Source organism: Dunckerocampus dactyliophorus, chromosome 1 (assembly GCF_027744805.1).
Source record: "Dunckerocampus dactyliophorus isolate RoL2022-P2 chromosome 1, RoL_Ddac_1.1, whole genome shotgun sequence".
NCBI classification, from domain to species: domain Eukaryota; kingdom Metazoa; phylum Chordata; class Actinopteri; order Syngnathiformes; family Syngnathidae; genus Dunckerocampus; species Dunckerocampus dactyliophorus.
In genome coordinates, this window is record NC_072819.1 from 6,551,111 (window position 1) to 6,578,213 (window position 27,103).

General features: G+C 40.8%; 1 protein-coding gene across 1 annotated transcript; it reads right to left on the minus strand.

Moving 5' to 3' along the window:
- Positions 1–1,191: 1,191 nt before the first annotated feature.
- Positions 1,192–25,346, minus strand: LOC129187825 (ankyrin repeat domain-containing protein SOWAHC). Its single transcript, XM_054787560.1, has 11 exons — positions 24,975–25,346; positions 22,604–22,665; positions 21,247–21,438; positions 14,548–14,604; positions 13,420–13,521; positions 12,324–12,335; positions 12,000–12,002; positions 5,999–6,085; positions 3,827–3,899; positions 2,254–2,349; positions 1,192–2,188 (listed from the first exon to the last, which is right to left on the minus strand). Exons 1-11 carry the CDS (start codon positions 25,105–25,107, stop codon positions 2,010–2,012), a joined length of 996 nt encoding a protein of 331 aa, XP_054643535.1. The 5' UTR covers positions 25,108–25,346; the 3' UTR covers positions 1,192–2,009.
- Between the last annotated feature and the right edge of the window lie 1,757 nt (positions 25,347–27,103).

The window sequence follows — 27,103 nt, forward strand, 5'->3', positions numbered from 1 at the left end:
CAAAAATGAGGCACAAAACCACTTGCCCCCATCACCCGCTCGGTGTCGTCTGATACACCACAACCCGCCCCCCTCCTCAAAAGATCCCAAGAGCAAGTGCTGCCCTTTTGAGCTAATCAGGAATTAAGATCTAAAGCCGTATGGAGAGTTAGCGAGGTCCATATTTACGCCATCAGTGGACCACAAAGTCAGGTAGTTCAAGGACCGGCAAGTACGGGGCCGCAAGGACCGGCAAGTACGGGGCCGCAAGGACCGGCAAGTACGGGGGCCGCTGACACAAAAATGGCTAAAAAAAGCTTTGTTTTGCATCACGGTCAGTTATGCAAATTAGACAATGATATCGCATTAGCCCCCTGACACAACAGATAGATTGCAGTCCTCTGGGGACTAACACACTTATACGAAACAGAAGCAGCATTCTAATTGAGAATGTAGTACTGTATTCTAATTGGCCACTAAGTGTCGGTGTTCGGTGACACTAGAAGCGTCACGAAGGTTCCCTAGAAAACTCATTTACTGCAACACTGCTCGAACGGGAGTTTTATTTACGTCTTACATGGCTTATTTACTCTTATTTTACCTACTATATTGGGTGATATGAGTGTAAGCCATTTAAAGTCGCAAGAAGGTACACTGGCCAGAAAATCTTCTCTTATGTCTACTATATTGAGTAATAGGGGTGTAAATGTGACTACGGCGGTATTATTTCATGTATTGGGGGCTTTAATAATGTTAAAAAGCATATTTAGAAGATTGTAAACAGGTTTTCTATCCAATAACTTCAAAAATATTCCATTTATTAATATTGAATCCTACTTTGCGGAAATTCACTCATTGCGATCGGGTCGGGAACCAAATAACCGCCATGAATGAGGGACAACTGTATTCCGTTTGAGAAACGAGAGCAGTTGCCACATGTTTCTGTACAAAGTGACAGCGCCAGCTAGTGGCCCGGCATACACATTACACGCTTCTCTCTCCTTTTTGAATTGATTTGACAGGTTTGTCGTCTGTGAAGGGAGGTTGTTGCCATGACACCGCCTGGTGAAGCCAGGATTGAGACGCCTTTTTTCCAGGTGGAACTTCTGCCTAAATGACACAGGCTTGAAATGGGGAAACCAAGCCGGTTTGAATTGGGATTATTTTGGCATCTTTGCGTGAACACTGAATAAGTTTAAAGACACTAAAAGGTGAGTTTAATATCAAAATAGTTTAATAGCAAACAAACTACATTGTCACAACAACATAGTAGCCCAATTACAAAATATGCTGATGACAGGGAAGGAAAATTCCCTTGAAGAGCACAAGCTGACAATGTAACAGTGCAAACAGGCATTGGCGAGGTTAAACGTTAAGCGCTGAACTTAATTAAGGCACCTAATTAATGGAAAATTAGCTTAACGAATCAGCCTGCGTCTGGACCGTGAATAGCAGCAATGTGGACTTTGCATTGATTAGCTTTTTAGATGGTGATAAAAAATGAGTACTTTAACACCTCCAGCATTCTGGAATGTCACAGTAGTGGGGGGTTTTCGCAGCAAGAAAACATGCTAACTCTGACATCAACAAACTTTTTATAACTATAAGCGCATTATTATAAAAGCGTAAAGGAAAAGTTTGAAAAAATGACACTTCAATGCTTCCCTCGCCGTGCAGCCTTGAGCTAGGAAGTAGTGGTAGGTTCAAACACATCTGCAGTTATTTAAAACTACAGTAATAAAGCATTCGTGTTTGGTTGTTTTTTTTTTTTAGGTAGTTACGTAGCTTTTGTCCCCAAAAGCTAGTTTAATATTTTTTGGGGGTGGGGTTGGGAAGTGTAAACATAAACACGAGTGCACCCTTTAACCTGAGCTGATGACACCATGACCAGGTAGGCTAGCTGGTAACAAAAGGCAACAGCGTAAATACTGTTATGGTCACATATGATGATAATACATACTGAAGCGACAATCGGCCAAACCGTGAAAGCCAAAGTGAGCTTGCAGCACTAGAGCAGTGTCTGCCGTCCCTCAGCGAGAGAACTTCCTGGGTCTGAAGGCGGGAAGGGCAAGCTGATGGGGCACCGCCCTCTCCTCCTCGATGGGCGCCAGCTCCTCGGCCGAGCCCCATTTCTTCTTGGAGTGGAAGAGCGACGCCAGCTTCCTGTTCCTGTTGCGCTCTCTGGCCTGGGAGACTTGGAAGTCCGCTGCTGTGGGAAGACGCGACATACTGTAAATAGCTGGTACTTGATAGCATGACGCCGTTACAACTCACGCAGATCGCAGTCCTCCTCAGGACACTCTGCTTCTTTGACGTTGAGGTAATGCAAAGCAAGATGGCCGCTGTAGTCCCTCAGGTTCTCCTTGGCACCTGACGGGAGAAAAGGGAGAAGGGTTATCTCATTGAGCAAAATGTGGATAAAATTGATGCAAAATAACCAGACATGGATGAGTGTAGATGACCACCACACATTCTCCAGTTGTTATCATAAAATAAAGGACTCGGTATTCCCTCATTCCCATCCATCCATCCATCTTCTTCTGCTTATCGGGTCACGGGGGAAGCAGCCTACAAAGGGAAGCCCAGACTTCCCTCTCCCCGCCAGATCCCAAGGCGTTCCCAGGCCAGTTGAGAGACATATTCTCTCCAACGTGTCCTGGTCTTCACCAAGGCCCTGAACACCTCCCCACACAGCATCTGGCTCCTCTCAATGCAGAGGAGCAGCGGTTCTACTCTGAGTTTCTCCTGGGTGACAGTGCTTCTCACCTTATCTCCAAGCAACAGCCCAGCCACGCTACGGGTGCTTGTACCCGCGATCTTGTCCTTTCAGTCATAGCCCAAAGCTCATAACCATCCCTCTTTAATGGCGGTTAATTGGCTCCAGACCCTACCGTGAAAAGTGAACTTCCTCAAAGTAAGATTCCTTATTTATAAATGGAGTATTTTCGTAGTTGGAGCATAGAAAACCAACCAAATCAAACCTTCTATATACAGTTTTTAACATGATTAGAGCCCTCTAGACATGAATTAACACCCCTATAGTCACCTTTACACTATTACCCAATATAGTAGACATAATAAGAGGCAATAAGACATAAGAGGCAATAAGACACAGAGTTGAAAACCTGTTTACAACTGTCTCAATAAGCCTTTTAACATTATTAGAGCCCTCTAGACATAAAATAACACCCCTATAGTAACCTTTACACTATTACCCAGTATAGTAGACATAATAAGAGGCAATAAGACATAAGAGGCAATAAGACACATAGGGAGTTGAAAACCTGTTTAAAACTGTCTCAATAAGCTTTTGAACATTATTAGAGCCCTCTAGTAATGAAATAACACCCGTATAGTAAGCTTTACACTCCTATTACCCAGTATAGTAGACATAAGAGAAAATAACACAGAAATAAGACTTGTGTTTGTGTGTATTGCTGTAAATGTATTCCAGTGTTAGGGGATCTGGGTGGAGGGGGCGGACAGGAAGTGAGGCTGGGTTCAGAGTTGAGTTTTTGCTTGTCGTAGGTTACGGCCACAACAGTAGCCCTAAAATTGTTGCGAGATCATTCAAACCTGCAATAAAAGCCTTTTGTTCCGGCAATCAAGTCTGGCGCTTCTGTGTCTCCCCCAACATTACAGGCACCTAGAGACCAGTGTAGAATACTACATAGCATGGCAGCATTTTGAATGCGTCTTCTGAATGCCTTAGATTTGTTAATTCATTTAAAAATGCTTCATTTAGGTGAAAAAATACATAAAATTTGAACATGCACATATGCAAAAATTTTGTGTAATAATATGCATTTACTGATATTATTACAAGTTGGTGTAAAAGTGTTTTTACCGTAAGTCCCTACGAGCAGGTGGAGAATGTTCCGATGGCCGTGCAGCGCGGCAATGTGCAAAGGCGTATAACCCTGTGTCACAACACAACATGCATGAGTAACATGTACAGTTGCAAAGGTCACAGGTGGGCGGGGGTGAGGGTTTGGGAGTGGGTCAGAGTACCTACCCCCTGGAGTTTCCCAGGCCCCCGGGCAACCAGGGCAAGCAGCGAGGAAAGAAAATACAAATTAGAAAGGCTTGTGGAAACACCAAATAAGGGTAAAAACATAATTGCCTGGTAATTCACACAAAATTGCCGCGCGGTGCATGCTGGGACATAAGACGCACTGTTTTGGGAGACAATTAACGTGACATGATGTGATGATTTATTAGCCCAGTGCCCGTGCTCCCGCGTTTGCACAGCTGGATCTTCGCTAAGGAGCTGAGGACCCCAACGTCACGGAGACGCCGGCTTGTTTGTAAGCGCACGCACCCTCCTCGTTCTGCCAGGATACTCACATGCTGCAAGACACACATACACACACACACACACACACACACACACACACACACACACACGCGCACACACACACACACACACACACACACACACACACAAATACAAGCCTTGATTTTCTTTTTTATATTTCATTGTTGGGCAACAAGTACACTCTGAAAACCAGGGGTGTCCAAAGAAGTTTAGAGCAGTAAAAGGTTAAGGAACATGACAGTTTGTCTTCTATATGGTGGCTTTATTAAGATGTGGCAACGTCGGGAGAAAGTAATGTATAGGTTTCGCTTTTGCGTCTCCTAGTGCATAACTGTGTTGCATTCAAAGATCGCCAATGAGTGGGAAACACTGTGTTGACCTACATTGCAGCTTGTTTTTTCTTCTAATGCGATTGGCTGGCGACCAGTCCAGGGTGTACCCCGCCTGTCGCCCGAAGCCAGCTGGGATAGGCTCCAGCATACCCCCGCGACCCTAATGAGGAGAAGTGGCATAGAAAATGGATGGATGGATGTATAATAATAAAATAAATCAATTAATGAATTAGCTATATTATTAGACATTGCACAAATCTCAGCATTGTGAAATAGGTGAAAAAGCCTATTATTAGCATCAATTTCGCTCTTTGCTCTTTTTTTCCCCATTTTTGTGATTTGTTTTGGTAACTTTCCAAATATTTCAATTTTCTTTTTAAATAATCTTCGTAAATTTTCTCCTCGTAATATCATGACTTTATCCCCATAATATTTTGACTTTATTCCCATAATATTCTTATAATAATAACTTTTCCCCCAACCTAATTTTCTAAAAATTACAACTTTATTTTGTTTTGTTTCTCATGGTACGACTTACAAAAAAACAAAGAAAAAAAACCAACATATTTTTTATTGAATATTTTAATTCCAGGCTACTAAAATGACACTACTTTTTCCTCATAGTATTTTCACTTTATTCTCGCAAAATTATAGCCGTTTTTTTCATTTCTGCTAAAGTTAAAAAAAAAAAATGTTTCAATGATTTCAATTTCTTTGTAAATTTTCTTCTCGGAATTAGGACTTTAATCCCATATTTTGACTTTTAAACTTTTTGTTTTCATAATATACGTCGTCTTTTGATATTTCACCATTATGCCATTACAATGACGTTATATTTCCTCTAAAACTACGACTTTTTCTCATTGATTACAATATTTAACATCATAATATTTCGTTTTCTCCATTTTTGCTGGGGGTTTTTTTACAGTAGTTTGCTTGTTAAATTGTATTTTTAGAATATGCCGCCAGTCAATACAAAAAAAAACAGCCGTGGGCCTCACTTTGGACTGGCTTAGCATATATGTTGACCTAATTGAATTGGTTTTAGCGTAGCAAAGGATATCAAAGTGGCCCCCGCACCCTTCACTTTTTCTGTGTCTGGCCCTCAGTGGAAAAAGATTGGACACCCCTGATTCAGAACATATGATGTTTTTTCTCGCATAAGTCCAAGCTGTGTAAAGTAAATGCTTGTTGAATGTCAGCATATCTACTGTGTAAGTGTGTAATGAGAAGTGGGGGGGTGTGGCCTCAAAGATTTTGGCAAGCCAACAGAGAACCATCAAATCTTTCAGTGAAGGGAAACGACAAATGTCAAAAGACTTGAGAAGAAGATGAAGCTAGCAGGAAGCCATTATGCTAACAAACTCACTGATTTGGTGTTGACGTCAGCGCCGGCGTTTGCGACCAGAGTGGCCATGTCCTCGTTGCCGTGTTTGGCGGCCCAGTGGAGCGCAGTCTGTGCCAAACGAGAACATTGCACTTACTTAGTCATAAATGATGACATTGTGTATGTGCTGATGCATTTATTTAACAACAAAGTCTTCATCAAATAGCAGTTGGCAGCGATTGGCAGTTGAAAATGTGACATGCACTACTGACAGCACATTGCACCCCAGTACCCAGCCGTGTTCTTCCTATCATGCCAAAATGACAAAGATTTGGATGAATAAACTCAATTCTTCAGACAAGAGTACTTTTTTCTATATTATAGATTTTATGATATAAACTAGTAATTTTCCAGACAGTCAGAAGAACAATCAGTGACAACAAATGGGAAGCAGACGTGGGTGACACTGCGCCATAGCCTATTGTGGTGCTCGCATGACAACAAGCTCTCAGCCTTTTAGCTCAGGTGGTGGAGAAAACACAAACATGGGACTATCAGCGATGATGTTACGAATCATCGCGGCGGGAGTCGCGGCTCCGGCCGACAACTCGGCCAGCTGCACTCCAAGAGAGGTGAGGCTGAATGGAGGGATGGTTTCCTGCCTAATTACAAAATAACACAGCGCTGTGCACACCGTAGGGGAGGCGGGGGGCGGGGATGGGTGGCCCGGCTGCCTGTCACCATGGAGAAGATTGATGATGTTAGTGTGACCCGCCGAGGGGGCGCCCCACCCAGACACGACTGTCAGCGCACGTCAAAGCACCGTAACGACTCTCATTAAAAAAAAAACAAAAAAAAAACTACGCCCACGTGCTGGCATGCAATGTGAGGCGAGTATGTCGCAGAAAGGGAAAGAAAACACACATCCACCTGCCGGCCTGTGATCTCCTCTGTTTTTCCATCACTTTAAGGTGTATAATTACGGGCTATCAACAGGTGTCGGCCACATAACCACAACCGTGCCGTCGGATTCGGACCCTTAATGCGGAAAATCAAACACTAGCGCCTTGAGAGAGACTCATTATCCTTGGACACATGTAAATAAGCTCAGGTGGGAATAAAAGGCTGCTGGATGGAAGTTCTTACAAGCACTTGGAGGTCAGGGCAGGTTGTGAGGGGCCAAAGTGATTACTCAATGACTCTATTATCTTCTTCTTGGGACATATACATATACAGTATGTACTGTCTGTGCAGCTACACTTGTACGACGACACTGGTACAGCTACTTTTGTCCTTTTTTTGTTTTGTTTAAGATGTTTTAGCGACTATTCTGAAAAGATTCAGAGAAGAAGTAAAGCGGATCAGCATCCGCTGCCTTGCATACTTGTGGATTATGATTTTTTATGTGGGTGGGTGGGTGGATGATACACGCCTATTTGTGCTTTTTCCTCTTCAAAAACTGGCTGTTTTTACACAGAAACCCATCTCAAACTGATATTTTGGAAAGCAACTCATGTAGATATGCTAAGAAGTTACATATATTTCAAGAAAACACTGCATCTCAGCTTTGTGATATGGCTGAAAATGCCTATTATTTGTCTCAGCTTTGCCCTTTTTTGCTATTGTCCTCCTCCCCCAATATTTCAACTTTGTTCTCTAATTTTCATAAATGTTCTTTATTCCCATAATATAACTTTTCCCCCGAACAAATTTTCTAAAAATTACATCTTTATTCATTTTGTTTCTCATATTAGTTTTAAAAAAATTATGACTTTTTTCTTTGAGATTTCCACTCTATGCTACTAAAATTACATTATTTTTCCTCATAAAATTATGAGTTAATTCTCATAAAATTGCAACTTGTTTTCCCATGAGAATACAACTTTTTTCTCATATTTGGACTTTATTCTCGTAACAATTTTTTCCGCAACTGAATTTTCCACACATTATAACTTTGTTTCTGCTGTTTAAAAAAGAAAAATCAATCTCAGCTTTGTGAAATAGGTGAAAAGGCCTATTTTTGGTATCAATTTCACACTTGTTCTCAATTTTTGTTGATGTGCTTTTTAAGTTTTCCAAATATTTCAACTTTCTTCTTAAGTAATCTTTGTAAATTTTCTTTTTGTATTATGACCCTTATTCCCACAATTATATTTATTATTATAACTTAGAATTTTTCCCCAACCTAATTTTCCAAAAATGACAGCTGTACTTTGTTTTGTTTGTTTCTGATATTACAATTTTAAAAAGAAAACATGTTTCTTCTTGAATATCTCACAATATTACAAGCTTATTCTCTTTATTCCGTTTTTGTTTTTATATTTCAACTTTCTTCTTAAATAATCTTTGTAAATTTTCTTTTCACATTATGACTTTATTCCCATAATAGTTTGACTTTATTCCCATAATAGTTTCCCCCATCTAATTTTGAAAAAACTACAACTTTATTATGTTTCTCATATTAAGACTTTAGAAAGAATAACATTTTTTTCTTGACTGTATCCACTATATGCTACTAAAATGACAGTATTTATTAGTATTATAAATAAAGTGTATTCTTGTACAATTGTGACCTTTTTCTCTTCATATTTTGACTTTATTCTCGTAAAATTACAGCTGTTTTGTCCATTTCTGCTGTTTTTTCCCCCAACTATTTCAACTTTCTTTTTGTAAATTTTCTTCTTGTAATTACAGCTTGGATTACAGCTAGCCCATTTACTATTACATTTCAACTTTATGCTATTAAAATGACATTTTTCCTCATAATAACACATCATTCTTGTAAAATTACAACTTTTTCTTGCTACATTTTTCTCTAAATATTTTGACTTTATTGATCTTTCTATATTTGCTGTTTTTTTTTTTTAGTTTTCTTGTTCAATTATGTTTTTAGTATGTGCTGCGGGCCACAAGTGGATGTACTTTGGACACTCCTGATGTAGACTTACTGTTTATACTGACATTTTTTTTTTGTAGCTAATTATTAACATCTACTGCATGTGTCTCATCAGAGTGCTTCTTCAAGAGATCAGCCATGGCGGAAGGTTGAACAGTTTGGCCTTGGCAGAGGTCTGCTCCCCCTTGTGAGCGTGTGCTCGATGGCGTCCAGGAGACAGATGGCGGTAGATGGAGTCTGGATTTAGTGTCTCTATTGTGTGCCCGCTGTCACGAGACAAGACAGATTGGCCAAAGCGCCGCTCGTATCGGGGGTCTCCTACTGGGGAAGAGTGACGGACGAGCAGGAACAGGATGCGGCATCTCCCCTTCCTGCGTCCCTCGTTTTCTGTTCCTGACCCCCCGCCTGCTTCAGCGCTTGAGGGATGGCTCTTGGGACCCTCGACCAATACCCTCCCACTCCACTCCTAAATAGGGCCCGTGTGAGCGGAGGAAGAGGAGTGATGGGCAGATGATGTACTTACAAACTGTGAGGCCCGGGGAGGAAGACCAGGTCCCGAGGGGGTACGGGAGGTGTCCGTCATGAGGGGAGAAGAGACAAACACATGACATGAGCTCCTTCACCTGCAAAGCCTAATACAACCACATATTGTTCAGACACATAAAACACATGTAATCCATCCATCCATCCATTTTCTATGCCGCTTATGCTCATTAGGGTTATGGGGGTATGCTGGAGAGCCTATCCCAGCTGCCTTCGGGCGAGAGGCGGGGTACACCCTGGACTGGTCGCCAGCCAATGGCAGGACACCATTCACACTCACATTCATACCTATGGACAATTTAGAGTCGCCAATTAACCTAACATGCATGTTTTTGGAATGTGGGAGGAAACCGGAGTACACAGAGAAAACCCACGCACGCACGGGGAGAACATGCAAACTCCACACAGAGATGCCCAATGGAGATTCGAACCCAGGTCTTCCTGAGCCAACATGGTAAACATTCGGCCACCGTGCCGCCACACAAGTAATCCCTTCTTCAGTTTTGATCAAATTTAGAAAAAATAAAAAACCCGACCCAAACCGTCGGCGTGATCCGGCTCTCAGGAGTCACATGACCTCTGTGCGAGCGTCTTCCTCCACGCCAACCGGGAAGCTAAAAGGGAACATCAAAGCGGCCCGAAGGGGACTTAGCACCTTCCCGGAGACACAAGCGCCATTGTTCTCCAATTAATCCCAGCCTGCTCTATTACTTTCAGATTATCTTTAAGTAGGTGAAGTCTTTGTGGAGAATTAAGACTCTCCTTAATCCCTGACCCCCACTCTCATCTCCATGCACTTCAATGGCGGCCGCGCTATCTTGTCCGGGTGGGGACGGCAGAGGCTTAGAAGGTGGTCCGTGGTGGCCGTAGGACAGTGTGAGAACCGTGACACTGGGGAGGGACAACAAACATGAGCTCAAATCTCTTAAGCGCACAGGGGTGAGGAGGGGGACAAATAAAAGGATTTGGGTTGTTGGGGGGAGGTGGGGGGGGCACGCAGGAGCTAAAAAGCTATCTTTCATAATCCTTTTGATAGTGGACCTTTGAAATGCATGATCTGGATGTTTTAACACCGCCTTCTTGGAATTCCTCTGAGAAGGAAATCTCGGAATGAGTTTGTGAAAGTTACACAAGCCTGCCGCGGGTCCGAGGGCGGGCAAGCGTCACGTTCCGGCTCGTATTACGGATACAAAAAAGCTAGAAAAGCACTCTGAGAGCGCAGACCTCTGCCAAGTGCCATAGTCCCCTCCCCATATTGTGATTTACACCCTAAATATTAGCCTTACATTTATTTTATCTACATATTTAAATTGCTAATAACATGCTAACGTTAGCATGCTAACACTTATAATAGTGGTGTTTCTATAAGTGTCTAGCTATGAAAATGGCTAAAAATGCTACTATGCTAATGTTAGGATGCTGGCAATGCTAACATGGTAACGTTAGCATGCTAACACATAGCATAAAAGTGCTAAGTCTTTCTATAAGTGTCTACCTATTAAAAGGGCTAAAAATGCTACTATGCTAATATTAGCAATGCTAACATTCTAACATTAGCATGCTAACACCAAGCATGATAGTGCTAAGTGTTTATATATGTGTCCACCCATGAAAATAGCTAAAAATGCTAGCATGCTAAATAGCAATGCTAACATTCTAATGATAACATGCTAACACCAAGCATGATAGCGCAATGTACCGCAAAGGCTAAACGTCTCAAATGAGTTGAGAATTTTTACTTTGGAACAACCTGAATCGGTAGAGAAATGCAGATGTAGCTAGAAATCTTTAGATCAAAGGCATTTTGCGTTCTGGAAGAAAACATGTGGGAATTTTTGTGTTGTGGCTAATAGCATGAATGTCCTGACTTTGCCAAATGAGTTGATGTCGGAATGAGGTGAATCGGTTGAGAAATGTTGCAGTAGTAGCAGGTAATTATTAGTTGTAGGGAATGGGGTGAATTTGGGAAAATTTTGAATTTTGAATCACCCCCAAAATTTAACTTGAGTATGTATATGTCTGACTGGTTAGTTATTAGAGGACAGGAACTTACCCCCTGATGAGGACGGTGGCCATGGAGGACATGAAGACCAGAAAAGAGAGACAAAAAAACAAATACATTTAATACAATAATACAGTGTTTACAGGTGTTTTAATAGCAAGCTTTCTAGATGGAATACATGTTACCCATTACATGCATTCAGTAGCTGAGAAAAGTGTAAAAAGTGTATGGTGAGGGGTTTTACAGCCTTAAAAACAGAATAATTGTAAAAAAAAAAAAAAAAAAAAAAAAAAAAAAAAAAAAGAAGTTGGCTACTTTGCGGATTTGACTTACTGTGGGCTATTTTGAGAACCTAACCCCCACGATACACGAGGGAACACTGTATTCTACACTTAAAAAAGGGTTTAAAACGTGTGTGGGGAAGAAGGCCAAAGTAGGAAGCCAAAAACATACCACTTCCACAAGGACTGGGAGGAGAACTTTGAAGGTAATGTAACGTAATGTCACGTCTCTATACTACATATAACTTGTCTTTCAATATTTTTTGACTAATTATAGGCCAGAGTCGACCACCAAACAGCCATAATTTATTAATTTTTGACAAACTAAGAGTGAGGGAGCCATGTTCGAACCGCAATGTAGCAAGGCATGACTGTAATCCTGTCCTGTCATTTATCTTCCTGTTAATAAAAATGTGAGGATAAATTGACATATTTCCGACATAGTGGAAAATGGTGATTAACTATGATTAATTGGATTTTAAAAAATGTGATCATTTGACGGCCCTAATTTCTAAACATATTTCTTTGGTTTCGTATTTTTTTGTGTTTTGGGGTTCTTTTTTGGTAAAGATGTCAGACTGCACAGCACAGTACTTTATACCTTCACAATGACAGAAGACAAGAGGAGGTGGATCTAATACTTACAGATGTGAAGTCCTGGTTTGGACATGAAAACAAGACACAAAACATAAGACAAAAATCAGAGCATGAGCTGACAACACTAAACAGTAGGGGTGTCACAAGATCTTGCAAGATTCAAATGTGACAAGATGAAAATGAACTGGATCATTTTGCCGGCCTCAGTTTTTTGCCATTTGCATGCATGTCTGTTTTCCTTGTCTCCTGCCTCCAAACAGGCAGGAAGAGGCTTCACTCTGTGCTTTGGTTTCACCACTTCGGCATGTTTGTTTCATAGAACAACGGCATGAGGGAAAATGACAAAGAAAGCACACACATAGAGTGAAAAAGAGTGTAGCCTTGTGAGGAACAATCCAAGGTAAACGTAGTGAAATTAAATTAGTAGATTGCAATATGTTTCAAATAATTTTTAGATTTTGTCATTGTACTGTTCTTAAAAAGTAAAGTTAAAATCTCATCTTGTCCTCATAGACCCCATCTCATGTTTCTTCTCGTCTCGTGACACCCCTACTAAACAGCATAACTAGCTTTCAACTACTACCTTTTGATCAAAATGACACCAATGATCTGCTCCTGATTATGCATAATCATTGCGGATTACCCCAAAGTGGAACTAATAAGGGATTATCTGCTAAATCTGACCACTGAGAAGCAAAGCAGATCTTTGAAAACGCCACTGAGCTAACTTTGAACGCTAAATAACTGCGGAATTTGCTTAAAAAATCTCTGAAGTTTTACACTGTTCTGAAGACTAAGAGGCTAACCAACTGAGTGTGATATTTTCTAGCTTTACCCGCGAAGAAGCTAACCAGCCTTCAATATTCGAGTACCTAGCAAGTTTTGACTTTCAGACAGCTTTGACCCCCTAAGTAGCTAACTAGCTTTGATCACCGAACAATGGAGCTCAGCTGCTGTGAACGATAAGCAGCCAACTATGCTGCAACACTGACTTGCTAGCTATCTCTGCAAGTTAACCAGCGACTCCTGTATCAACTGTTAGCAACGTGCCACTTTCCCCTTGGAAACATTTCAACTTGGAATGTTTGATCAAAGTTGTTGCTTTTTTTGCATGGAGCTTAGCAGGACTTGCCGGCGCTGCTACCTTCTTGTTGGCAAGGGAGGGGTCCTGATGTAGCAGCTGACAGAGGTCAGGAACTCGAGCGCCGGCCGCAAAGTAGATCCACTCCTTTTCTATTGGGTCCAACTGGGACAGAAAGAGGGCGGGGCTTAATACTGACTTACAATGACACTGCCAAACTACCTAGAACAACGACAATACGGTTGTAAATATGGCACATGAGTGGTCCTAAAGACAGTACATTAGAGCTACAATGATGTCAATGTGGTACATTAGAGGTATAGTAAATATGCTACATTAGCGGTACATTGATGTAAATATTGTATATTAGCGGTACGTTAAATATGATGCAAGTATGGCACATTAGAGGTGCATTAAATATGATGTCAATAAGGAATATTATGTTAGATCTAGATTAATATGACGTAAATATGGTATAGTGCATTAGATGTACATTGAAAATACCATCAATATGGTACATAAGATATGCTGTACATTAAATATGATGTAAATATGGCACATTAGAAAAATGAAGTCAATAATTTTGCCGTCTCAATAGATTGACATGTGCATGTGTCTCCCGCCGTATCCCTGCGCACTGTCACCGGTGCATTCATATGTACGTGATGAGGACTCTCGCATCTTCTTCCACTGTGGAACACATGCTGTACGTAAAGAAGATGGCCGCGGCGCTCCGTCACGGAAGAAGAGTGGTTTTACCGCAAGTGTGTTCATCACATACACATGCACAGGCGACAGTGCGCAGGGATATGGCGGGAGACAAATACAACGCTGAGCGCTTTGTGTGGTCTGATTTTTTGGAGAAGGCATTTTTGTGATGCAAATGTATTCCTCTTTTGAACGCACATTGTTTGGAGAAGCCAAAATCACCATAATCCGACCAGAACTGCACTTAGGAGACCAAGTGGGGGTAAGTCGCTGTTAATGGACTACACTGCTGATGAGGATGTCATACAACTTCATGTCAAAATATCCGAACTATCCCTTTAAATGTTGATTACTTATGATGTAAATATGGCACATTGGAGGTACATTAGATATGAAGTACATTAAATATCATGTAAATATGCCACGTTAGTGGTACACTGATGTAAAAATATGCGACATCTTATAAAACTGTAATGTACTTACAGCGACTGCAGCTGAGCCCATACTTCCTGTTGACTCGTCGTCCTGCTCTGACTCCCACTGAAAGTTACACAAAAGCCAAAGATGATCAAAAGAGTGACATAATCAGCACTACCACAAACACACACACCCACTACTGTGTGTGTCACGCTGCTTTGAGGTTGTCAAGCCACCAAGGGGCGTCAGACGGAGGTGAGGGGTAACAAATAACAATGCAATTAACAATCAATCCCAAACCGCATTGGCTCTGGTGGAACATTGAGGAAAAGCCAACGCCACAAGTGCAAAGGTGTCACGTTGGCTGGCGACGGCAACAGAAGGAGAGGCAATTCATTCAAACCTATGTTGAATACATTTACAGAGAGCATAATGGAGTCAGTTTCTACAGACTATAACTTTGGTACCTTGCCTGCATGTGTACAACAGCGCCATACGCTGCCACAATAGCACATTACGTACTCTAAATTCGGACAGAATATAGTCAAACGTTTTATAATAATATAAATATACAGTAATCCCTCGTCACATCACGATTAAAATTTCGCTGCTTCACTCTATTATGGCTTTTCAAACATTAATAAATCATCCTGTTTTGTGTTTGAATACGGCCTGTTATTAGTCAAACAAATATGCATATTAGAGCAAATTGTATGTATTTTTTGCCTAAATGAAGCATTTTCAAGCATCAAAATGGCTAAATGAACTAAATTACAAATATAAGCCATTAAAGAAGACACATTCAAACAATAACAACATAATAATCACAATAACAACAAGGGCTACTGCTGCGCCTGCAACCCACGACAAGCTAAAACTCAACTCTGAACCACCAATGTCACTTCCTGTCCGCCACTCATTCTGCTCCCTTACTAGCACTGGAACACATTTACTGTGACACATACCAGCACAAGTTTTTATTTATGACTTAATTCCTCTGATAATGTCTACTGGCAAACAGCTTTTACCCACAGGCCATCAGGCTCCTCAACGAAGCACTCGCACACGCCGCACGCACACACTCATAGCACTTTATTTATTTATTTATTTATTTATTTATTTGTATTATTTGCTTGTATTAATGTCTCTTCTGTTGTTGTTGCTTAATTTATTGGTATATATGTTTATGTGTTTATGTTTCTTATGTTCTTATTCTTTCATTTGTTTTATTTCTTTTCTTGGGAGAATGAACAGAATAAGATTTTCATTGCATGGTATAACTGCTGTTTTACTATGCACATGACAATGAAACTCTCTTGTATCTTGTATCTTGTACTACAAGTATAATACACACACACACACACACACACACACACACACACACACACACACAGACAGATAGTACGAATGTAAAGGTGACTATATGGGTGTTATTTCATGTCTAGAGGGCTCTAATGTTAAAAACCATATTTAGAAGGTCGTTAACAGGTTTCCTATGCTCCAACTACAAAAATATTCCATTTATAAAGAAGGAACCCTAATTTGCGGGAATTCACTTATCCTGGTCGGGTCTGGAACCAATTAACTGCGATAAATGAGGGATTACTGTACAGTATATATTATTATAATATATATAATAACTAGTGTTGTGAACGATAAACCGATGCGATCGGATATCTGGTTTGACAAGAGAACGATTCGGCTGCTCCAGTAGAGGCCTACCGTTTTGATAAGAATGAGCCATAAATCTCTCAATCAATGGAATGTATGTAAATACTGTAGTAGCAGGCACACTAGCTAGCTAGCTGGTCACCGCAAAAGATTTTCAACACAACACCAAAAAAAAAAAAAAAAAAAAAAACTAAAGTTGGGAACGTCTTTGGATTTTAAGAAGGGCGTAAAACTTGAGCAGCCAGACCAACAGAGGTGAGTATGGTAACTTTTTTGCTTTGCAGCTTTGTAACCTACCTGCAGTGTTGAAAACACTGCTCAATCTGAAATGTTGCATGCTTACTATTGTTATGACATTTCGAGTATGGGATTGTTTACTTTCCCAAGCTAACACAGCATTTTCATTGCATCCATGTGAATACTTTTCTTTATTTATCTGTGCTTGGACACATTTCTGCCACTTTGCACTATTTATTTATTTTGTATTAATGACTAGACTGAAGACTTAAGACTTCAGTTTTTTCATTGTTATGTTTCATATAGAAATATGGATGGATGTTTATTGTCATTGTACATAGTATGTGTGAAATGAAACTTAGTTTGGTGGTTCCACTTCCATTTCTACCAACATTAAGAAATGTTCAAACTTAATGTTCCAAATGTAACAAAAAAATATAGAATGTAAAATATTGATCCAATCAAACAAAAAGATGTTCATTCAGCAAGTCTTTTTTTGGTCTGTGTCTAAACAAGATATACATTTGATATGTTATTCTGTTGGCTTTATTTTTGCCAGTGTCTTACAGCATGCTTGGGGATATGATGTGCTCTTTTACAAATTTGAAAACACTGTAAGAATGCCACTTTCATACTGTATAATTGGCATCTTCATTTTATAGTGTAAGATTAACGTCTACATCAACAAACATTGGGCCTCATTCACAAACATCTTCTTAAAAGTCTTCTTAAGAAGTGTACTTAAGAAGGCTTGGGTTGGAAACTGCGCCACATTCACGACACGTTCTTAAGTAGGGATAATCGTTCGCACCGGTGTTCTTAGGTTGATGAATGCCAACTGCAATGCCCGTGCATGTGAGGCCTAATTTGCATAGGTCACCGCCTATTATTTCCTATATAAGGTCAAAAATGTGCCGTCCGCAACAGGCAGCTGGAGGCGGAGATGGCAACACGCAAGGGCAAGACTGAGAAGGAGCTGGACAACAAACAAAAGAAAAACTTCAATTCTACTGAAATAGAGGTGCTTTTACAAGGAGTGAGCGAACACAAGACCACCTTATTTTCACGTGTATCCACCGATCATCAGGCCATCCAAAAAGAGTCGGCATGGAGCACCATTGCAGGCAACATAAATGCCGTTTCCACGAAGAAACGCGCCACCGCAGAGGTTAAAAAGAAGTGTTTTGACTTAAAATAGACTCAAAAAAAAAGATTATACTGCACCGGAGGGATCTGGAGGAAACGGGAGGTGGGCCATCAATCAGAAACCAAACCATTTCAGAAACTCTACAAAATATTTACACAATCATGATGGAAAAATAAAGTCACAATACATAGTTTGTGTGTGACAATTTGTGGTTACATTTGATTAGACGCTGCCTAATTAATATAGCAGCCCCGTGCTCTGGCTCAAGACGTGGCTGGGGGCGCATGTCGTTATCTGGGGGTGCTACGTGCGCAATAGGCACACCACGTTTCATTGCGATGTTATTCTGATGATCCTGCACACCTGCAAGAACAGAGAGGGAAGCCTGAAGCCTGAAATCAAATATTCGTCGCTTTCAGCAAATAAATCTAATGGTCCCTATACATTCTCTCTCTGCGCAGCGCACGTCCAGCCAGGTACTTTTTTTTTTGATGAGTATATTTGAGAGAGTATATGATATATATGAGAGTATATTTTAGTTGTTTTGATGATAAATAATTGTTGGGATATTTTATTTGCACTACATTTTGGGGGATCAGGTTGCAAAATCCATCATGAGGGCGATTGCGCATTGAAAGTAAAAGCTTTGCTTGTGCGTAAGAGTCCTCCTGAGCGTTCGTAGAATTTGTTCTTAGATCTAAGAACTGTGAGTTAACAACACGTTTAGTGAATGCCAAAAATCTTCGTAAGAAAGCTTTAAGAACACATTTGTGCGTAAGAACGTTTCGTGAATGAGGCCCACTGACCGTAGAATCGTATCTTTTGCACACTGCATCAAATCGTATCAAAGCGTTCATTTTCTAATGGAATCCTCTCTCACAAAGAGCTTTACATTCTTAATATTAACACAGTCACCCAATTTTTCCACGTTACACGCTCACAACTTTGCGTTAATTATCCAGGGTTGTTGGTATTCTCTAGAAATACTAACAAACTTTAATGGGCATGTGCTGGTGTGGCATGCACGCTACATCAACATCAGTTATAATGGAGAGTGGTTGGAGAGCACACTGCTACTAATGTGTTAAACACCCTTTTAGTCTCTACTTTAAAACACACACACGCATGCACATGCACGAGCATATCTCCACGCAGAGGAGGGTCATATACCTTCACTGTGACTAATCTCTTTAACGGGCACAAATGATTATTATCTTTCTAATGAGGTCCAACATGTTGCTGCTTAACATCATAATAGGGGGTTTTATTTAAATGCAGATTCTGAACCCCCCCCAAAGGCTCCTTACCACCCACTGGTCACCTCCCACTTCTGCTGGTTCCAAAGGGCAAAGCTAATTAATTTGGCACCACCTGGTGGCTAAAGAAGGAACTGCTGGCATGTCCTGATGTAGAACATCATTCTCCAAGAAAAACTGAGTTACCCCGCCACCAGATAACCACAAATGTGACGCTGGAACAGGCGCCGACTATGGAAGATCCAATGAGACAGAATGTAATATATTAACACATTTTAAAATAATGACTTAGCACAATAATGACTTAATAACCACGCACGGTGGTCTAGTGGTTAGCATGTTGGCCAACACAGTAACAGTCTGGAGATCGGGAAGACCTGGGTTCGATTCTCCGTTGCGTATTTCTGTGTGGAGTTTGCATGTTCTCCCCGTGCATGCGTGGGTTTTCTCCGGGTACTCCGGTTTCCTCCCACATTCCAAAAACATGCATGTTATGTTGTTAATTGGTGACTCTAAATTGTCCATAGGTATGAATGTGAGTATTAATGGTTGTTTGTCTATATGTGCCCTGTGATTGGCTGGCGATCAGTCCAGGGTGTACCCCGCCTGTCGCCCGAAGTCAGCTGGGATAGGCTCCAGCATGCCCCCACGACCCTAAAGAGGAGAAGCAGTATAGAAAATGGATGGATGGACTTAAATGTGTCATGTGTACTGCGAGCGTCTTCATCGCATACACATCAATGCACAGGCGACAGTGCGCTGGGATGCAGCGGGAGACAAATACAACACAGAGCGTTTTGTGAGGTCAGATCTTTTTGGAGACGGCATTTTTTATGCATTACTCTTTTGAATGCATATTGTTTTGAGAAGCAAAACCCTTTACTTAAAGGAAGAGTGGTTAAACATGTTGAAGACGCACTATACATCCACCAGTTCACAGACCTGGAGGGAGTTCTCCTGGAAGAACATCATATGTTTTTTCGTTAGACCAAGGGTTTAAGGCCAAGCAAATAAATACAGTAGATCAATGCCTTGTTGGGGGGGATGTGGCTCTGTGGATGCAGATCATTCACACATCTTTTGGAAATGCGATAAGATATTGCAATGTTGGAAAATGGTGGCAGATCCTGTTGGCAGCTGGCAAAAAGGCTTTTACAAGGAAATGGGGAAGGGAGGATGCCCCTACACAGGAACAACGGACTGCGATAGCAGAGGAAATTTACGTGATGAAAGGCTGACACATCGCCATACGGCTACAGGAGACCCAGTTTGACCACAAATGGACTAAATGGACAATGTTTATATTCAAACAGCGACCAAACATACACTGGAACACTGGAACTGAATAACGGAAATAGAATAACAGGCTTGCAATCAATTCTCCCACGTTGGCACTTTGTTTCTTTTGTTTTGTATTTAAAAAAATGTCAATAAAAATTCAAGTGACCAAAAAAACAACTCTTTACTTAAATGTCCCCAGCAACTAAGCAGACCCGCGTTCTTCATCACCAAAATTAGGCCAGAACTGGACTTAGGCGACCACGTGGGGGGTAAGTCACTGTTGCTGGACTACACTGCTGATGGGGATGTCGTACAACTTCATGCAGTTTAAATAAACTGGTATTGTTATGAATGTGAATTGGTATTTCAATGAATTAATGACACATATAATTGATTCATACTTATTTCATATTTGATTCATAGATTATGAATGTGAAACAATAAATAATTCATTAATACTTTATATTTTCAACGTTATGACTGTGAAAAAATGAAGTGATTAAATTAATTCAGTAAAATACCAATTACATTCATTAAAATACCAGTTTCTTTCACGTAAAAACATCATTCCTTCAATATGGAAATAATTATTTCATAATATAATTATTTCATGGACCTGTGTTTGAAGCCGCTTCATAAATGTATTCAATGAACTGTTATTTTAATAAATTAATGACACATTAAATAACATTTATGTTTTCAATTCCATTTTTATTTAATGAGTGATGACGTATTGAAGTAGTCATTTAAAGATGTAGTCACTTATGTCATTCTGTCCCATTTGATCCTCCATAGCGAACTGTCGGTTAGCGTTCAGCGACATCTACGTACTGCCTGCTTCTGGTCAAAGCGCACACAGCTAAAAATATGAAATTAAAAAATACGATGCTCCGCAGCTTTCTTTTTGTGGAAATCTGCGTGCTCCTGAGTGACATGCTAGTTTTGAAAGACCCAAGTGGGATCAAAATTCAAAACTAATGTTATGAAGAGGCCGGGAAACCTTTTCAAATCTGTACTGTAAGCATTTCTGGGTTAAAACTGCCTTTCAACAAGGTGGTAATGATAAAATTTGCGTGCTTGGCCGGGACAAAGGCTCATGCTGGCCACGTGCCGCAGGTTGCCTAACACGGCTTTAGAAGCGTTTTAACAGAATGACATTTGTTTTTGCTTCACCTCTGCAGTGCCGTCCGGCTCTGTGTGCGTCATTAACCCATCCTGATGTTCGTGCTGCTGCTCGGTGGCCGGCGGTCTGGTGGGACTGGAGCGTCTCTGCTCGTCCTCGACCTGCCCGTGAACTTTGTCTTTGTTGTCCCGCGCTTGCAGCAGCTGCCTGTATTTTTTCTTGAGGAAAAGGTACTTCTCACCCTGCGGCAGACAACGAGAGGCCACCTTTCACCATTTACATCAGATGGTCACAATATTAGACACGCGTGTCAGTATGATGCAGTGTCGTTGTACAACCGCCACAGAAAGACAAAAATGATTGCTGTAAGAAAATAATATGAGGAAATGAACTGACAATAGTTAACCAACGGAATCATTCATGAAACTAGAGAAGTCGTCGGAGAGTGCAAATCTCCGCCAAGGATCATAGTTCCCCCGTGTTGTGATTCACACAAAAATAATAATGCTACGCTTTTTGGATCCGTCTTTGATATTTTGTAGAACCTGTTGGAAACTTGTCCTGTATTTTTTTTCCCCCCCAAGTGCTCTGACCATTTTTTTGCCGTTATATGCGCAAATGCCAAAAATGGTCCTGTCTCACAATTTTCAAGTATCCTGAAAAAAAATTCCTGGATCCAGACAATGATCAATTGATCAGACAATGTAATCAGTTCTTCCACATCCCATTTCCGACAAGAACTTGTCAAGTTATTTTGAACACAAACAGATGAATGCCGGCAAAAACATAACCTTCGTGCTGCGCTTGGCGAAGAAAAAAAAAAAAAAAAGTGTTTTTTGGTGCCAAACTAAATCGAAGTAAAAAGCCCAGTGAAATATTAATTCATGAATCAAATACAGATGTGAAATAATCAAATTAAATGTAATTGTGCAACATAAAAGAAAATAATACTGGAATTCGCATCCATTTTTATTTTGTGACCAATGAACATATTTCATGAACTTTCTAATTATTAGATCACATTTGTATTTATTTAAGGACATTTAAAAAAATATATTAAAGGGTTTTATTTTATTTAATGGCCATTTATTTTAAATCAATCTTCTGCACCATCACATTTAAATCCATTCATATTCATTTTTTAATCTATTCAGTTGGCTTTACATTCATTTCATTTTGCCGCAAAAAACTACATTTAATTACTAAATAACAAATCACTTTTTTTTTTAAATAAATCAACAATAAAAAAAATACACACACACACATATATATAAATAACATAAAAAATATTGAAAATGTAAATAATGTTTACCCTAAAATAAATTAAAATATATAAAGTATATATTCTGTAAGATTATATCATTATAAATACAATAATAAATACAAAACAAAATAAAATGCACTCACATTTTCTGACTTGACCACAGCGATGCGGTCAATAATGAGCTTGAATTCTTCTCTGTATTTTGCTGCAAGAAGACAAATACATATTGTTTTAATCCATTCATCACATATAATGCAGCCGAGAGAAGTCTTCTACACCCACAATGTCCACACAAGTGGACTGTTATGTAAAAACGCAGCGGTTATACAAGCACTGTGCCAAGCATGGTGAAAGAAAAAGATGTAAAAGGCAAAAAGGGAGAAATTTACAGCACATTGTGTGGAAAAAAGGGGGGGGGGAGCATAGTGGACTGCAGAGGGTTCCCCAGGTTTTCCACGTATTTTATTATTTAGCTCTGTGCCTCAGGCTTTAGCTGTTTTTGTGGCGTCTTCAGTGGGCGAATATCACAATTGTTTCCTCTTCCTGACGAGGACACAGAGGACACTGGCAGAGACAACAACAGGAAAGCCACAGGAAGCAGTCGCTTACATGCGCTTTAAAGACAACAATTCTACTCTGAAATGCCGAACCAGAGAGAAAATTCCACCCCCCTCTTTGCATTTGTGCCCCACTTTACGATCTAGTGGACGGGAGGGGCGGGAGCCCCCTCCAGTCTCTCTCGTCCTCTCATTAGAGGTCTAAATAATCCCCTCATGCACGTGGACTTAATTGTGATTAAAAGGCTATCATCACATTTACAACATGAGCACCACCGGAACGCCACATGCTAGCGCAGACTTTCGCTACGTGGGAAGAAGCACCACTTTGCTAATCGTCGAACGGGCGCGTCAGATGGCGCTGACGTCTCATCTGGAGCACATGTGGCGGCCCAGCAAGGTCACCCCGGATAGACGTTTGTTTGGCGAGCTGGGAATGTTTGCCTTTCTGTCGCAGATAAAGGCTAAAAGACTAACAGATTGTCAAACAACCTTGGAAAGAACCACAAACTGTTTAGCATTTTACTGTAGCCACATGTACTGGTCTTTCCGTGATGCTAGCCAAACATACTGGTCTTTCCGTGCAGTTTGTCATTACAGCAAATCACTTTTGGATTTGTACGATAAGTACGTAAGTGTAATACTGTGCTACTAATAATATTTTGCTTCTATCTAATAGCTAAAGTTAGCATACTGTAGCTTCTACAGGCTAACTCTAGTTAAGTGGGAACACTGTAGATTTTAGCGAGTAATATTCATTAATTTTAGCACAATGTAGTTTCTTTCCAGGACTGTAAACCTTCATCAAAAAAATGTATTAGCTAATGTTCGCTCATTGTAGCTCCTTCCAATTGTAGCTGTTAGCGAGTACAGTTACTTCATGTTAGCAGACTGTAGCTTCTACTGGTTAATGTTATATGATAAGGTTCTACAGGCTAACTCTAGCTCATGTTGGAACACTGTGGCTTTGAGCGAGTAGTATTGATTGTTAGCACAATGTATCTTTTTTCCGCTAATGTTAGGCTATGCTATCACACAAAATCTTCAACAGACAAACTTAGCTAGTTTTGGAACCTGGTAGCTTTCAACATGTTGTATGCGTGAATGTTTGCGCAATGTAAGTCCTTGTAAATGTAGCTGTTAGCAAGTATGGTTACTTAATGCTAGCACACTGTGGCTTCTACCGGTAAACTTAAGCTAATGTCAAGGCTTGATTGTAGCTTTCAGCGGTGCTACAAGTTATGGTTTGCACAATGTAGCTTCTTTCCGCTAACGTTAGGCAATGTTAGCACACTACATCTTCATCAAACTTCAGCTAGCCTGGGAACCCAGTGGCTTTCATGTTCATGTTAGCGCAATGTAGCTCATTCGAATTGTACCTGTTAGCAAGTATGGTTACTTAATATTTGCACACTGTAATATCTACTCGTAAACTTAAGCTAATGTCCGGACTACGAGTTTACCATGTACCATGTTTGGTTAGCACAATGTAACTCTACGTAATGTTAGCACAATTGGTTTCCAAACGTTTGCTTTTTCAGGCTCCAAAACACTGTTGTACACTGCAACAAAGTTAAAGTTTTTTTAAGCTAACCAACTATAACATTTATGAAGGGAAAAGGAGGAAGGTGTTCTGGTCCAGCGAGTATTGATGTGGTCTAGGTGTGGGTCCTCTTATGACCTGCGCCATGGCGGGTGATGACGTCAGGATGGGTTCATGTTCCCTGCTCAGGGGAGGAAATGACATCACCTCTACTCCAACTGCACCTCTATGGAGATCGAGGGAGTGTTTTTAAATGCAAACCAGGTGTTTAACAGTGAGGGGAAAACAATAGAAACGTTAGGCTCATAAAACACCTAAAATTATACAGAATACTGTTAATGACACAAAAAGGAGGCATTTGAACTGTCATGCTAACTATCCTCTTTGGCTAGCTAACTTTGGCGAGTTACTTACCACGCAACTGGGCGTCATTGTGTCCAATAAAAGGCTTAAAAGTCCTCAGTATGTCTGCATTTCGGACTCTGCCTGAGCTGCCCGCCGTGGAGTAAAAGTAATCCAGCAGCGACTCTTCGCTCACATCGCTCATGTTAGCTTTTAGCTTGATCACGTCGCTGCGGCTACTTCAGGCGCTGTCTTTTTTTGTGTGTGTTTTCACGCAGAGCCGCCCCCCAAGTGGTGGCCGTCTCGTTGGGCTAATTTGCGGCTCTTCGTGTCAACATTTCACTCCACCCAGGCGAGCTGACTGCCGCCGCTGCGTCGTCTCCTGCTCACTTTTAACCCCTTAGTTGCTTTCTCGGAGCATCCTCCCATCACTTTTAACAACAAGGTGTTGGACGGATTTTGACAGTGGGCCCTGAACGCCCCCTTGACATGTACTTCCGGTTTGTAACGCAAACGTTGATCAACAATAGAGGCATCAGATGAGCGATTAATACATCTCAATTAAACTAGTGTTACTCGTTTAAACAAGTGCAACCCTCCTAAAAGGCCTACTAAACACAAAAATATATATTATAGTCTTCTATCTTTGGCCTTTGTGTGTGTGGGGGTGGGTTTTGTGGCGCCATTGCAGAAACACACCAGTGATGACAAAAGTGTGATGATAGCCATAGAATAGGAGATTAAAGTTTGTCCCATGAGCACAGTGTTGAGGGCCACAGTTATCACATGAAAAAGCAAAGCAAAAGTAAATAATGGCGCATTTAGTGTGTTGTGGTATTTGGGTCAGAGGTTGCGGGCGTGATGGCGGAAGGTATTAAAGCAAACACATTGTCAGATGAAATATGATTAGTCAATATTAAATATAGCAGACTTAATCTCTTTGAACGAGTCGCCTTTAATTTGATGAGCGAGGCGTTTGAGGACGGGACAATATTGTAATTACGCTAAGCTTCTTACATGCTGATACAATTACGGAGGTGAGCGCTTTCAACTTTTTCTATCGGGATAAAGACGTTTGATCCTTGATGATCCTTCAGCATATGTCACGTCTTTGTCCGTGCGGTACGGCGGCTTCATGCTAGCTAGCACAGTGCTAACCAAAGTCTCAATTGAAAAGCGCGTAACGTGCTCTTGGTGATGTCACGCATGCACAACAACTGTGCGTCTTGTCCAAAAAGGTCTTTTAAAAACCATTTTATGCGTATGTGTGACATATGTCAGGTGTGGCAGCAGACATGGAGCTAAGTCGTCGTCAAACCCAGAATGGCTCAAAATTGATGGAAATTTTGCGGAATCTGCTCTTCTGATGCAGTCTTTCACCTGAGTTGTGTCTTGAAGGATGAGAACGGCACAAAACGAACAGAACAAAAACACAATCTGGTCTTACCTTTCACATTTAAACCGCTCGGACAGAAACTCACCGATCAATAATCAGTAGGGTTGTTGCTCTGACACGCATGGCATGTCAAAAACACTTCGTCACTTCCTTTTACACTTGTATGGCAGTTAAGAATGGAACGGACTATTTCTATTTACATTACTATTAACCGTTCTTAACTTCTTTTTACACTTGCATGCCACTTAAGAATGTTTAAAATGTGACTTAACACATTGCCTGAACACTTAAAAAAGCTTTTGTGATGGCCACAGTTTGATCCCGGAACAGACTATTTCTATTTACATCATTATTAACTGAGCTTAGCTTCTTTTTACGCTTGTACGACAGTTAAGAATGTTGAAAAGTGACTTAAAACATTTCCTGTACACTTAATAAAGCGTTTATGATGGCTACAGTTTGACCCTGGAACAGACTATTTCTATTTACATCATTATTAACAGTTGGCTAACGTCTTTTTACACTTGCGTGGGCATTAAAGGTGCAACAAATGTGTTTTAAAATATTGCCTAAACACTAAAAGGGCACAGTTTGACCCTGGGGCAGACAATTTCTATCCCCAAGGTTTGTAAAGGGTTACAAAAGGTTTGTCTTCCAGCGTGTTACCCGTGTACATGAGAACTGGTCCAGATGTTGTCGTGCGTCTACATGAAGGTCAAAGCGGTGTGGTGCAGCATTGGTCCAGATGGGGTCCAGATGTGGAGGGGGTCCATATGGCCGCCTAGCTCATCCGCAGGCCTTTTGA

Coding starts and splice junctions, on each gene's coding strand:
- LOC129187825 (XM_054787560.1), bottom strand. CDS start 25,107: ATGAGCGATGTGAGCGAAGAGTCGCTGCTGGATTACTTTTACTCCACG. Junction 21,439..22,603: donor CTGTGGTCAAGTCAGAAAAT/GTGAGTGCATTT, acceptor TGTCTGCCGCAG/GGTGAGAAGTACCTTTTCCT. Junction 13,522..14,547: donor TGGGCTCAGCTGCAGTCGCT/GTAAGTACATTA, acceptor TTTCTGTCCCAG/TTGGACCCAATAGAAAAGGA.